The 14732-nt window shown below is 37.4% G+C and overlaps 2 protein-coding genes across 2 annotated transcripts; one reads left to right on the top strand and one right to left on the bottom strand.

The window, feature by feature from the left end:
• Window positions 1-2096, top strand: LOC107609623 (protein seele). Its single transcript, XM_016311632.2, has 9 exons — window positions 1-313; window positions 402-428; window positions 509-588; window positions 840-909; window positions 1008-1056; window positions 1171-1222; window positions 1348-1372; window positions 1459-1550; window positions 1818-2096. Exons 1-9 carry the CDS (start codon window positions 173-175, stop codon window positions 1858-1860), a joined length of 579 nt encoding a protein of 192 aa, XP_016167118.1. The 5' UTR covers window positions 1-172; the 3' UTR covers window positions 1861-2096.
• On the bottom strand, window positions 2233-4910 carry LOC107609622 (probable protein phosphatase 2C 27). The gene is made up of 4 exons (XM_016311630.2): window positions 4488-4910; window positions 4047-4241; window positions 3195-3400; window positions 2233-2915 (listed from the first exon to the last, which is right to left on the bottom strand). Exons 1-4 carry the CDS (start codon window positions 4707-4709, stop codon window positions 2363-2365), a joined length of 1176 nt encoding a protein of 391 aa, XP_016167116.1. The 5' UTR covers window positions 4710-4910; the 3' UTR covers window positions 2233-2362.

Below are 14732 nucleotides of genomic sequence, written 5' to 3'. Positions count from 1 at the left end.
ACCATCTAATCTTTTTTCTACCGCAGAGGATCCACTCCCGAAACATTACCAATTTACATTGAGTAAATCTTATCATTCATTTAACTTTTAATACTATTTAAGTATTAACAGTGTGGGAATTTGGGGAAAAGCTATAGGAAATTACGCATAAGGCGCTACGCAGCTGGTGTGGATGGTAAAGAAGACGATGGAGAAGGAAAGGTTTCGGTCAATGTCAGTGGCGGCACTTTGGCTGTTGGTATTGGCGGTCGCCAGCATATTTGCTCTTTCCGATGCCATCGATGACAAATGCGCCGCCTGTAGAGCTGTCGCCGTATGCATTGAATCCGATTGCTCATTTAATCTCTTTCTGTTTTGGATCTTGGATCTTGGATCTTACCCTTTCCTTTTTGTGTGTGCAGGGGGAGCTAGAGTTTGAGCTCTCCAAGGTAACACCACATCTTTTTTGTTCCCATCCGAATTCAAACAATTTTTTTCCTTGTTAATTTCACAGTAAATGATTGAGTAGGAGAAGCCGCGGAATCATTTGGATATGCGTCACCGCTTGGATTCCAAGGGCCAGCGTCAGGGCAAACTTATTGATTACAGGTTTTATTTTCACCTACCTACTTTCTTTAGCTTCATTCATTCATAGATCATAGCACAGAGCCAATTTTGATGATAAGGATTCGCAACTTGACTTCATAACTGATACATTTGGTTCAAGGTTTTGGTCATTTCGTTTCTTCAAACAATTAGTGGTTTCATCTATCTATCTATGTATGTTGATCTCTCCAACAATTAAACAAACAAACGTCTCTTAAATTGTGAATTAAACTGTTTAATTTTGTGCAAAACAGAGTTAGCGAGCTTAGAGTAGTTGAACTCCTTGACGATCTTTGTGATAAGATGCAAGACTACACACTCAAGGTTCCTTCTTCTCTGTTCCAATGCTTGATTCTGTGGCTACTTAGATTTTTTACAATGGATGTTATCATCAGTGTTCTGTTTCCATCTATATTTTGCAGGATGATACAAATGAATGGTACAAAGTTGTTAGTTGGGAATTACTCTCAAGTATGTACTTTGAGAATAATTTTTTGTGAGTTCTTCTTTTGATGACCATTTGTTATTACTTTACTACTTAGATTACAAGAGTTTCCTGAACAACCATATTCTTTCTCTTCACAGATAAGCAAGAAGCCAAGGCATATGCAAAGGATATATCTACTTATTGTGGAAGGTAAGAGGCACATAGTTTTATAACCCTACTACTATTTTTTAACAGGGATATTTATGGGAGGAATTTTTCGCCTTTAGCTTTTGCAACACAGTTGTGCCCTAACCATATGTGTGTACTCTGACCAGATTGCTTGAAGAAACAGAAGATGAGGTGAATTTTCCTGTTTGAATTCTTCTCAGGTGTATCTGCATTATGTGGTAGAGATGCACTATTTCTAATGATGCCAAACTTTGCAGTTCGCTGAGTTGATAAAGAAAGGATCCGTTAAAGTGGGAGAAGTGAGCAAAGTTCTTTGTCAAGATTTGAGCAAACACTGCAGTCAAAGGAGGTAACATCAAATATAATAATAGGAATTTACTGTCTTAGCGATTTACTTATGTAAAATGGGCAATGGGGTGTCCAAGCAAGTTCAATCTTCTAAAGATCATGGAAATAAACTCTTAAGAGGGAACAGTAGTATCTAATTTCAAAATGTGGGAGCTTATAATTCACCCCAATTTCAGTAGGTGACTTCGATATTTCAAAACTTTGATATTTAATAATTGATGTTCACAAAATGATAGTATAAACTGATAAATGCTGTATTTTCATGCAGTATTTCAGAGAAGGGAGAGGACAATGGTAATGGAGAGCTCTGAAAAACTGGATAACAGGAAGGTTCAAACTATCTGCTTTTGATCTGTTAAAGCATATACAATGCATCTCAAAATTGATGATGTCCTTGTCCCAGTTGAAACTGCTGGGACGTTTTTTTCTCAAATCAAAAAGAAACTTTATCAGTGAGTTGGTGGATCGGACTCCAATCAAGTAATGACTAAATTATGACTTCGATATTGTGCACTGCACTTTTAACATCTTTCTTTTCCCCTTTTAACAATTTCTATTTCAGAGAGATACTATAGATGCCTAATGCCAGGATTGTTGAGAGCTATTTTGGATTAAACAAATCAAGAATACCCTTTAAATAAAAATAAATATTCATTGTGGAAGCTTTTAGCTAAGCTACAGTCATTCCCAAAAAGAAGGGAATATCAGTGTTGTATTTAATCTATGTAGCACATAGAAAGTAGAAACCAGTTATCTAATTTGTACAGACAAATGCTACGGGGGAATGTTATAGTCTTATAGAGTATATAAAACCTAAGAGTCCAATACACCCTTGAGTAAATTGAGGCCTTCTGCAGATATGCTCCTTCTGACTCGAGAAGGTGGTGTCTCTATTCTTGGAGGAGGATCTTGTGAGAAACACACCACGATCACTGTTAAGTTATCACAAGAGTTGCGCTTAAGAGCCTCTCTGACCAGTTCTCTTGAACACCTTTCAGGATCATTGTGTATCATTAATTCTTTCCTTGCCATTGTCACAGCGCATTGGTTACTCATCACGTCCCATAATCCATCACAACCCATTATCAAGAACTCGTCGTCCTCAGTCAGGTTGATTTCTTGCAACTCAGGTTCCGCGCTCAGAGGGCATGCAGAGCCCTTGGGACCTTTCATGTGCCAGTCTCCTAGAGCACGGGAAACTGACAGTTGCCCGTTCAAGTATCCATCGTATACCACACCACCAAGCCTCTCAATCCTCAGCCTCTCCGAAATACGATTTGGTTTCTGGTCTGTTGACATCTCGACTGCTCTACCTCGCCTCCCCAGTACAGCTCTACAGTCCCCGGCATTGGCGACCATCATGGTCCTGTCAAACATGAAATTTCCACAACTTGAGGGAGGTATCTAGTCACATGTCATGCAACTGGATGCACGTTATTTCAGATTCTTTTTCCAACTCGTGCCTTCCCTTTCCAAATAGGAACAAAAGTTCCCAGATTTGTTTCCCCATATATGATATGAATAATAATAGATGCCACTTCTATCTAGTTATAAAAATTAAGAAACTAACAGCCAATATGAAAAAAGGCAACAAAAGCTTGCTACATCAATGAAACTAACTTTATTCATAAATGAAGATAATTACCTTCCATTAACAAGAGTTGTTAAAGCAGTGGTTCCAGAGGAGATATCTAACGAACTAGAATCTGCAAATGCATAATCAGCTTTCAAGAAAGCACTTGTAATTGCCTTTGCCACGCAAGTTGGAAAATGGGAGTCCTCAAGTATGAATCTAAGGATGTTATTTCTTATAAAAGAAGCTGCATCTGTACCTCCATGCCCATCAAACACCTGAATAAATATGAATGAATTGTTCAACACTAAATTCTCCTGCCTTTCCCCATTGGATAGGGTCACTCAATAAGGATAAAAAAGTGCCGTTGCCCCATCACAATTCACAAACTTTGTCCATAGACTAATCTGTAAAATCTTTAAGAAATTTTTAATAGTTTAATGTAGAGATTTTATCTCCTCCTACTTACCAAACTGTGCTACATGAATTTACTTTATTACTAATCTAGAATTCATATTAAATAACCAAATTGTCTGTAAATTTTTTTTCTTACAAAAAAACACCAAAGTGAGATTCTACTTCCTGTTTTCCACAAAAGCGGCTAGTGGTACCCCCATATTCTGTAATCTGTACGATGCATTCATTTCTTAGTCTGCGCTATCTACTTTGTCTTAATTTTCTTCTATAAAAACTAAATATATTGGGAAAAAGAAGCTCTCTATAATTCATTTGTCCTATAGTTAAGAATGTCACATTTTGTTGGAAATTGAGCTTTAGCGATAATTCATTTCACAGGAATCAAGCAACAAGGGATTCTAAATCATTGGTTATGGAAACATAACTTGACGATAAAACACATAATCTAAGTATTAAGATCATCATAGCAGATGCATGTAAAGTTAGGTAAAATTAAAACACACTTACACCATAGAAAGCTCCTGTAAAAGGAAAATTGGAAGATGAACCTAGATGCTGAATAAGATCATCTATGCATATATGTTCATCTTCCATATATTCTTTAGGTCCTTTTTCAGCACAACTTCCTGACCGAAATATGGGTAGAAACTCTGTGTTTTCTTCAGAAGATGACTTGCATCCTGTAACCTCCACATCCAAACTCTTTAAGTAAAAGAGAGAAAAACAGCCAAAATTAGATAACCTGCGCTTTCCAAAATACTATTAACAAAGTAAAGTATGATACTTTTGCTAGAAAGAAGGACGAATCTTCTGATCAATTTAATTCATATTAGTTTAGCTAGATGAATGATAAAGGATTTGATTAAACAAAAAATATTACAAGAATACAATGAAATCTCCTAAGCATAGCCAGCAATATCAACTAGTGATGAGGAACATAAACTTTACCAAATCTGGTGCAGCAACCAATCTAGTGGTGCTAATACTATGTCTCATGCCGGAGCCATGGTGGCGTGGAGGTTTGCCCCTTGCCATTTGTCTTACATTACTCAAATCTTCTGATTTCTCATCTTCCATAACTAATACATTTCCTTTATCATTTTCACCTTCTAGCATAGTAAATTGATGAGGAAAGTCCATACCCACATGCATAGTCCCTCCAGAAATCATATACCAAACCAATTGCTACTTAGATTCACAACTAATAAGATGATCTTCTACAAAACTATGCCAAGTATATTTTCCACTCACTCATATAAAGCCAATCAACAACTGAAGAGTGAGCATTCCCTTTTCTGCTGAATTCAGCTATCATAAGCAAAGTGAAAGATGTTCCAATCCCTGAAGGTGAAGTTAAACAGAAGTCATCATGATTTAATCATCAGGTGAATTGGGTGGATGATGGAATCATATGTGAATTCAAACTCTGCCACGTTCCACACTTTTGGTATCAACTAAATTAGGAACCAAAAGTGATGCGTTGTAAAATATCAAGTGGGAAAGGAAGGAATTGAGTTGGGATCATCAAAGAAAGCGACTTAAACTTAGAATCAGGTAAAAGAATGGATTATAAATAGGTGGGTGTGGGAAGTAGGTGAGGGAAGGGAACAATAAATGGAGGGAATTAAGAGTGGGTTAAAGAAAAGAGCAGAAATTTGCTGTAGAAGCAAGCATCAAAATCCAACAACTACTGTTGAAAAACAACAAGCCTGGCTTCCAGATTATTATGAATTGATGATGATGACGATGATGTGGAATGGAACAAATAACAACACACTTGGAACTTTGATATTGCTGAGTGCGATGATAGAGACAAACAAATTAGAAGGAAGAAAAGAAAAATGAGGTTGGATTTTATCATTTTAGGCAATAGGAGCTATGGCTATGTACCGGTGATTTCAGGTAAACTGCTGCTGCTGTGGATGTGGAACTTGGACACGTGGAGGATTTCTATTGGGTAGTGTGGATTGCGTCCTAGCCGTTAGATATGCCACGAGAAAAATAATTGTCACATTTAATGTGCACTAAAATAGTAAAATCAGTTATTAAATGACTTTATTAAATCAAACTAGTACCAATATTACGCTATTCACCCAAAATAAAAAATGGTAGGTGAAAAGCTTTTTTATATAAATAGAAACAGTTGGAATAGATTTAGATTCATTTATAAATCGAAACAGTTATATTCGATTTATATAACACCCTAATAAATCTAAATGATCTGTTTCGATTTATATATATATGACATGTTTTCTACTAAATCTAATGAGACCAATTCGATTTATGTAGACTATGGTAACTTAGTAAATTTATTCCCACATATTCAAATTATGCTGCTGGAAAATCTATGGTAATTCGAAACAAGTTGTTTCGATTTATGCTTGTTTTCGAGCCCATTGTAATTTGAAACAGGTCTATTAGATTTACTATCAACATCACTATAAATATAGTTCGAATTGGAGCCATTCGAACCACATTTCACAACCCTTTCCCACTGTATCCCCAACCTAAATACCCCAATATTTCTAAAAAATAACGTCACGAGGGATAATTCGGACTGACTTTATCGTTTAGACGGAATTGCCTACATTGCTGGTGTCATCAATGAAGAGGTTAGTGTATGCTATTTTTTTTTCAAAAATAATTTTAAATATTTCACTTTAATATTTTTTCAAAAATAGTATTATTAAACTAGATAGAGTGGTTAGATGAGTGGCTTAATAATCTACATAGGTAGAGGCGAAGAAGTTCTAATTTGGATAGTGGTTACGAATAAGTAGAAAAAATGTGATTAGTGAAGACTATCAAATAATTTATGTTAAAGTTTTTTCAAAAATAGTATTAAACTAGATATAGTGGGTAGATTAGTGACTTTATAATGTATAGCGGTGTAGTCGAAAAAGTTCTAATTTAAAATAGTGGCTACGAATAAGTAGAAAATATCTGAGTGGTGAAGACTGTTAAATAAATTACGCTAATTTTTTTTCCAATATAGTATTAAACTATACAGTGAAGACGATGTGTAGTGCCCATTAGATATTAGTTAGACTAGTCACCGATTATCTTAGCCGTGAGTTGGGCTGCATGGATAAATGTTTTATTATTATTAAACTTATTTTTATTAGGCCCAGTTTCATGAATAAAAGAAATGTTTTTGTGTTCGTTCCCGTTACGTTACTTGGTTGCATTTATGGGATTATTAGGAATAATATATTGTTATGTAGATATGTTTCCGTATAGTCGTGACGGAGAAATTGTTATGTTGTTTATGCAGCATCACCGATGTACACCGCATGAAACAACAGCATGGTATGCGATTGGATAAGAAGATCGTTCCATATTTGTTGATGGCCAATTTGTACCATCTTGCGAGGCTGAACGATACCTGATTTAAATTGGATGAGCCATTGGTCAGTGCATTCGTCAAGAGGTGGCGTCCGAAGACGCACACGTTTCATATGTCATTCGGGGAGTGCACGATTATACTGCAGGACATGGCGTACCAGTTGGGGTTGCCGATAGATGGGCAGTACGTCAGTGGATGCCTGACGGAGTTTGAGCGATACATCCAAGACGGTCGTCTAGCTTGGGTGTGGTTTCAGGAGCTGCTGGTTGTATTGCCTCCTGCAGACTGCATCGACAAGTTTACAGTGAGATGCAGTTGGATGCTGGACACATTCGAAGAGATACCTGTTGGCGCCGACGACGCCACTGTTAGGAGATACTTGTAATTGATTTGAGTAATTTTTTTTATAACTTACTTGAATTATATATATTGTGGAACATGTTTTTGAGCTAAGAACACATAAGCATGTGAGTTTTGAGCCTAATTGTATGGTTACATTATATAACCACTATTTTTATTCTTGTGTGTATTATTCTCTTTCTATGATTGTAATCTTTGATTTGTTTGATTCTTTATATCCATTATTTTACGTATGAATGCACTTATATGATTGAGGTCATCGTTTCAAATAACTCACTTACCCAAATAGCCTACCTTTTATCTTCCATTGTTAGCCAATTTTGAGCATATGCTAAACCCCTTCTATTCTCAATTTTAGCACATTACAAGCCTTGAAGCAAAAAATAATAAATATCCCTTGTTTGGATCTTTGATTAGCTTAGGCTAGTGAGAGTGTGTATCATTTAAGTAAGGGAAAATTTGGGAACATTAGTTGGGATAAAAGGGTGTTTTTATATTTTTGTCAAAATTTTGGAAAGTGGGTACATACTCATGCATTGAATGTTTAAACCATATGCATTGGTACCTTTGTATATAATTCATCAAAAGAAAAAAAAAAGAGAAAAACAAAAGAAAAATGAAAAAAAATATAAAAAGAAAAGAAAAAGAAAAAGGAACCAATAAAAAGGGACAAAATGTCCCAAAGTAAAGTAACAATATCAATGCATATGGGATGTGATCAAAAAGAGAATGCATGAGTGTGTAAAAAAGTGAAGAATGGATAGTTAAATTTTTGCATTTTGAATTGTATAGGTTGTAGGTTAGGTGGGAGCTTAAGTCAATCAAAGATTCAAATTTCGAGCTCACTTGACCATATACAACCTTACCTTGACCCTAGCCCCATTACAACCTACGGATAAGTTCTCATGATATTTGTATGCATGCATTGAATAATTGTTTCTTGTTAGATGAAAAAAATCTTGGAAAGCATGATTAGGAGAGAATGGAGCGAATCAACCCTATACACTTGAGTGACTAGAGCGGATACACATCCGGTGAGGGTTCGATTGTGATCAATTACGTGTTTTCACCTATGATCATCTCTTTTCTTACAAGTTTGTAAACTATTTTCAATAACTCAATTCAATCGTGGGTTTAATTTGATTGCTATTGCTTTAGCCCTTGTGTGCATATATGTATTCTTGGGAATTGATTTATTTTGACCAAATAGTTGCATGCATATAGATAGATTGCATGTAGATAGGTTGCATACAAATAGTTTGCATTGAATAAATGTTGATACCCTTTGTCTCTTTCTTGAGTTTAGCATGAGGACATGCTTGGTTTAAGTGTGGGGAGGTTTGATAAACCCCAATTTTGTGGTTTATCTTGTGTTGAATTTGGTGGGTTTTATCAACTTATCTCACATTTATTCAATGAAATAGCATGCTTTTGTAATTCTCCCTAATTTTGTGCTTAAAAGTGAAAACATGCTTTTTAGGCCTTAAAATAGCTAAATTTAATTCACTTTAATTCCATTCAATGCCTTGATATGTTTGTTGAGTGATTTCAGATTCATAAGGCAAGTATTGGATGGAAGAAGTGAAGAGAAAAGCATGCAAAGTGGAGAATTCACAAAAAATGAGGATTTAGAGGACTCAAGGCCACGCGCACGCATCACCCACGCGTACGCATGAGAGAGGGGTTTGCTAAGCGACGCGCACGCGTCATCCACGCGTACGCGTGAGGAGAGAATTTGCAAGGTGACACGCAAGCGTCATCCACGTGCACGCATGACGTTCGTCACGTGACTTCATTAAAGGCAAAATGTTGGGGGCGATTTCTGAGCCAACTAGGCCCAGAACCAACTCATTTCTTATGCTATTTGATGTTGAATTCAAGAGGGAACAAGGGGGGAGCAATTAGATAGTGTAGGAAACATGCCTTAGATTAGTTCTAAAGAGAGAAGCTCCCTCTTCTCTCTAGAAATTAGGATTCTTAGTTTAATTTCCTTCTAGATTTAGGTTTTAATTCTTGTTTTCATCTTGTTTTCTTTGCAATTTCTCGTTTCTACATCTTTGTTCTCTTAGTTCCTTTTGTTAATTCTCTTTTATGTCATTTTTTATGTTTATGAACACTCTTGTCAATTTCAATTTTCTTTAATGCAATTTGAGGTATTTCATGTTTAATATTGCTTTCTTTAGTTGTTATTGTTGATTCCTTGTATTGGGTAGTTGTAGAATTTATTAATTCTTGCAATTTATTATGCTTTCCTTTTATGCCTTCAAAGTGTTTGACAAAATACTTGGTTGGATGTTAGAGTAGTTTTTGAGCATTCTTGGCTTGGAAAGAGAAATTAGGTGATCTTGAGTCATTAATACCCAATTTAGATTGATGATCTAGAGTTGTTAGTTAATATTATTTTCATTGACTCTAATCTCTTGCTAATTCAATTAGTAAGTTGACTAGGACTTATGGAGTGAGATTAACTAGTCCTATTTGACTTTCTCTCAATATGAAGATAACATTATACCTTCTTCCTATGTTAGAGATGACGAAATAGGATTAACTCTTGTTAAGTATTGTATTATGATTAATGACTAGGATAGAAAGCCTAGATTCTCAATTCTTGCCATGAATGCCTCTTTTTAGTAATTGCTTTCCTTAGTTGTTTGCTTTATTTTCTTGCCATTTAATTTCTTGCACTTTTATCAACTCAACCCGTGAAACTCAAAACCAATAATTGAGCACTCGATTGTGATTCCTAGGGAGAACGACCCGGGACAAATACTCTCGGTTATTTTTATTGGGTTGGACTTGTGACAACCAAAATTAAACTTTGATTGGGTGTTGTTTATCTGTTTGGAATTATACTTGCAACGAAGTTATTTCCTCTAACCGAGAAGAAATTCTAAGCCGACGGTAACGCTACATCATCGTCATATGTCCGAATCTTCGTCCCTCATCCCGATGCTATGTCCACAGTGCATGGTCAATCCTGTTAGCCCAATCACACATGGCAGGGTCTTTGGATCGGAGAATATCAAACCAATAGTCAAATTCAACCTCAATCTTGGCATATGCCGCGTTCACCAGAAGCCTCCGTGCATGCTTGCCCTTAAAGGTGAGGGCAAAATTGGCTGCCACATGTCAAACACAGAATGCACGATAGGACGCGGGTGGTAGCCAACCTCCTTCGGGAGCCTCCAGTGCGGCCTTTATTCCATTGTGCCGATCCGATATTACTAAAGTGCCCGGCTGTGGAGTGACGTGCTGGCGGAGGTGGGATAGGAAAAACGACCATGACTCTGAGCAATCGCGACGAGCAAGGTCCCCCCTCCCCCCATATTTCCCGTACAAGTGGGTACCATCGATGCTCACCAACAGCTTGCAATGTCGGAAAGCCTCAATACATGGTGGAAATGTCCAAAAAAGACGGTGGAAATAGGCATGGGCTTCATCCTCTTGCCCCCCCCCACACGCACAGGACTCGTCCTTAGCACTGCAACACTACCCGGCATCGTCATCTGGACACCAAGTACCCATTGTGGTAACTCGTTGTATGACTCATTCCAATTTCCGTAAATCTGTGCCACGGCCTTCTGCTTTGCCATCCAAACCCTTTTGTAAGTCGGTCTAAAACTGAAATGTGCCTCTGTCGCATTCAGAAGTACCTTGATACACACGGCAGCATCAGCTCAGGCAGTATGAATGCTGAGATCACATGATAGTCAAGGCTCCTGTGGTCACTCGATATCGACGTGGCTAGACAAGTATGAGGACCATTGTACCGTTTTCCTCCCAAATCCCTTTGCGCTAGTGAAAATTGATCCGAATACACCATGCGCGCCCATTGCCAAACTCCTTGCACTTCTCATATTATTTGCGATAATCAGACTCCACCACTTTGTACTAAACCCCGCGTCGGATCCTATAGGTCTTCACACTTAACACGGTCTCCTCTTTATCCTGAAATTGATGACAAACCTGAAACTTTGTTACCCCTCCAGCATCATGTGCGCCTCTGGCACCAAATCCAGCACGTTCTCTAGGAATCCCCTGCTGTCTCATGGCATCCAAGTCCAAACTTGAAAAATGCAGGGGATACTGCTGAGTCCCGGAACTAGACCCTCCACCACCCCAACTGGATTGCTCCCTGCTATGTCTTCACTATTCTCATCGGCAATTATGTCCGACTCCATATCATCATCCTCATCCTCATCCAGCAATAGATCGTCTACACCATTCGATGCGAAACCATGTAATGAAACCGGTACCGTATCAGTAATACCTACTTCTCTGTCACCACTGCGGTTTAGATCCACTGCGAAGGACAGGGACGCAACCAACACAGCCTCAGGCGCAATCACATGCATCAATGACGAGGCACCACTTGGCTTCAAAATAGAACAGGCTGCCGTTGTAGGAGCTTGGGGATTCCAGTTCGAACTGGCTGAGTGATGAATGGATTTTTGATGGTATAGAATTTCACAAATGAATTCTCTATATAGTGGCCAACAATCCTCCTGGACCCATCTAATTGAGCACTACTCCAACCTTTATATCTCATGTTTGATGCATCAACCATAATGAGCCTTGATTTGCAACGCCAACCACGAAACATCTTTCGCTTACGCTTCATCCCACAAAGGATCCTAAGTTGACCATCCGTTTCAAGCAAGCCATACTCAAGTGGGACAATAAAGCTAATAGAGATGAATTTTACCCACTCAAGTGAAGGAGTAGATGGCAACCTAGGCAAAGACAACTCCAAGGGTTTTGATAAAGCGTATTCAATTCCCATCCTCCTTTTTCTAAGGATTTCCACCTCTTCACAAGACTTCTCAATTATAATCCTTTGTTCAACAATTTTATATAAACCTTTTCTCCTACTCAAGTCATAAATGGGAGGATAAGAAAAATTTACTTCCACATTGCTTTCCATCTTGTTGGGAGAAGGTTCTTCATGCTCAAAGGATTCTTTACCACTAAGGTTTGATGCTTGATCTTCATCACCAAGGGAACTCACTTCTTGCTCTATCCCATCCAAGTCTTCATATGGAATATGTCTTGGAAGGTGTGTACTTTCCTTCCTAGCATCAATTTCAATCATCTTGGAGGGGTTTTCTTCAATTCTAGATTCCCATGGAGGCTCCGCATCTCCTAAGTCTTCAACCAATTCTTCCCTTTCTTCAATAATTATAGCTTCCTCCAATTGTTCCAATACAAAGCAACTTCCCTCATTCTCCACCAATCTCTCTTTCATGTTATGCTCTTCATTTGATTCCCCACATGTAGCCATGAGAGTTCCTTGAGTGTTCAAGCATTGGGATGCTAACCGGTTTACCACCTCATCCAAGGCGGCCGTGAATTGTTGCACATCCCTTTTCATTTCCTCTTGTCCTTGAACAAGAACATCAAGGATGTCATCTATTGGAGGTTGGGGTGGATGGAAGGGCTCATCAATTTGGGGGAAGGGTTCATAGTAGGAAGGTGGTTCTTCTTGGTAGAGTTGTGGTGGTTCAATAATTTCCACTCTTTTCACTTGTTGCACAACACACTCCATGGTTGCTTGAAATTGATCCAATGCTTCCTTGAGACGATCCCTTGACTCTTGTTCCTCTTGGATAATATGATTAGGATCATGTGGCTCTTGGATCAATGGATATGAGTATTCTTCCATGGGAGGTTGTGGTGGAAAATAGTATTCATATATTGGAGGTGGTTCATCTTGGTAATAATATGGAGGAGGTGGCTCTTGAAAATATTGATGTTGGAATGGTGGTGGCTCTATATGTGGTTCATATTGCTCATATGGTTGTTGGTAGGATGGATATGGATTAGGGTCATATGAAGGTGGTTGGTGAAAAGTGGCTTTTGAGTATGGTTGAGGGTTATGTTGAGGGTATGGCTCATAAGCATATGGTGGTGGTTCTTGAAAGTCACAAGGGAGTTCACCATAGCCATTAGATTGATATGCATCAAAGAGTGGCTCTTCTTCATAGTGTATTGGTGGAGGTTGTTGCCATGAAGATTGATCATGTGCATGTGGCTCTTCCCACCTTTGGTTATCCCATTCTTGATACACATCTTCATTGTAGCCCCCATTATCTACAACATAGTTGTAATCACACTCATAGCCAAAGTGAGAATTCATGATAGCAAGAGAAAATAAAAATAAAATCAAATAAGAAGCAAGAAAATTAAATCCTAAAAACTAGTAAGAACTAACAAAGAAGCAAAAGGCAAACATATTCATAATATTCACATATATACAATAACCAATAACATAACACCATTGCAATTCCCCGGCAACGGCGCCATTTTGATGAATGGATTTACTTGTATGCTTCCTTCCTTGCTTCCTTTGATCCATGCCTAGCCTATTTCACCCTGAGATTACTAACAAACACATCAAGGCATCTTATTGAATCAAAGAAGAACTAGAATTCATCAAAATAAGGCTTAAAGAGCATGTTTTCACACTTAAGCACAAATATGGGAGAGATAACAAAGTCATGCTAATTCCTAGGCTAAATGTGATAAAAGGTTACCAAAATACTCTAAATTCAATGCAAAACAAACCGTCAAATTGGGGTTTGTCACTGAGCTGGAGACCACATCCACAAGCTTGGCCAACAACTCAGGGGTCTTCACCTCGAAAAACTGCCAGCGATAATGGAATAGAACTTCCAAATCTTCGTCACTCCCTATTACGAATGAATCGTACTTTACGTCATTCCGCAAAACTGAGATCGGGATTCTATAGAACAATTTCTCAACCTGTTTCACGCCTTGCGACCCCAGTTTCTGGATTATATAATTCAAGAACTTAGTGAAGCTAGTTGAACGTTTCAAAAAAAGACTCAGGAGATCCTTATCAGTAAACTTAATTCCTGACCGTATTTTTTTCTTAATCGACCCTCTATAGTGCACTAATACTAGAAGGCTCTCCTCACTAGCTATTGTGTTTTACTCTCATTCATAATTGACGTTCATACCATATTTATAGAGGTTGTCCTCCTATTAAATCTAATCAGCCCCATTCAAATTATATCATGACACTCTCCTTCATAAATCGAAATAGCATAGTTCGAATTACAATGACCACGTGAAAGCATAAATTGAAACGAGCTGTTTAGATTTAGTAGGATTCCATTATAATTGTATATAAATCGAAACGGTTCATTTAGATTTACTACGGTGCTATATAAATCAAACATAGCTGTTTCGATTTATGAATGAATCTAAATCTACCCCAACTGTTTCGATTTATATAAAAAAGCTGGTGTGGGTAATTCACGTACCATTTTTTATTTTGGGTAAATAGCGTAATATTGGTATTAGTTTGGTTTAATAAAGTCATTTACCCTAAAAATTAACTACTAAAATAGAATATATATTAAAATATAAAATTTATATTAAAAATAAATTAAATTACATATGTATTTATATATAAATATATAATAATTAATTTTAGTATACAAATAATATTTTTTAAAAGAGTA

This window comes from Arachis ipaensis, chromosome B07 (assembly GCF_000816755.2).
Source record: "Arachis ipaensis cultivar K30076 chromosome B07, Araip1.1, whole genome shotgun sequence".
Taxonomy (NCBI): Eukaryota; Viridiplantae; Streptophyta; class Magnoliopsida; order Fabales; family Fabaceae; genus Arachis; species Arachis ipaensis.
The sequence above is the reverse complement of the archived record's forward strand: the minus strand, read 5'-3'. Positions and strand labels throughout refer to the sequence as shown.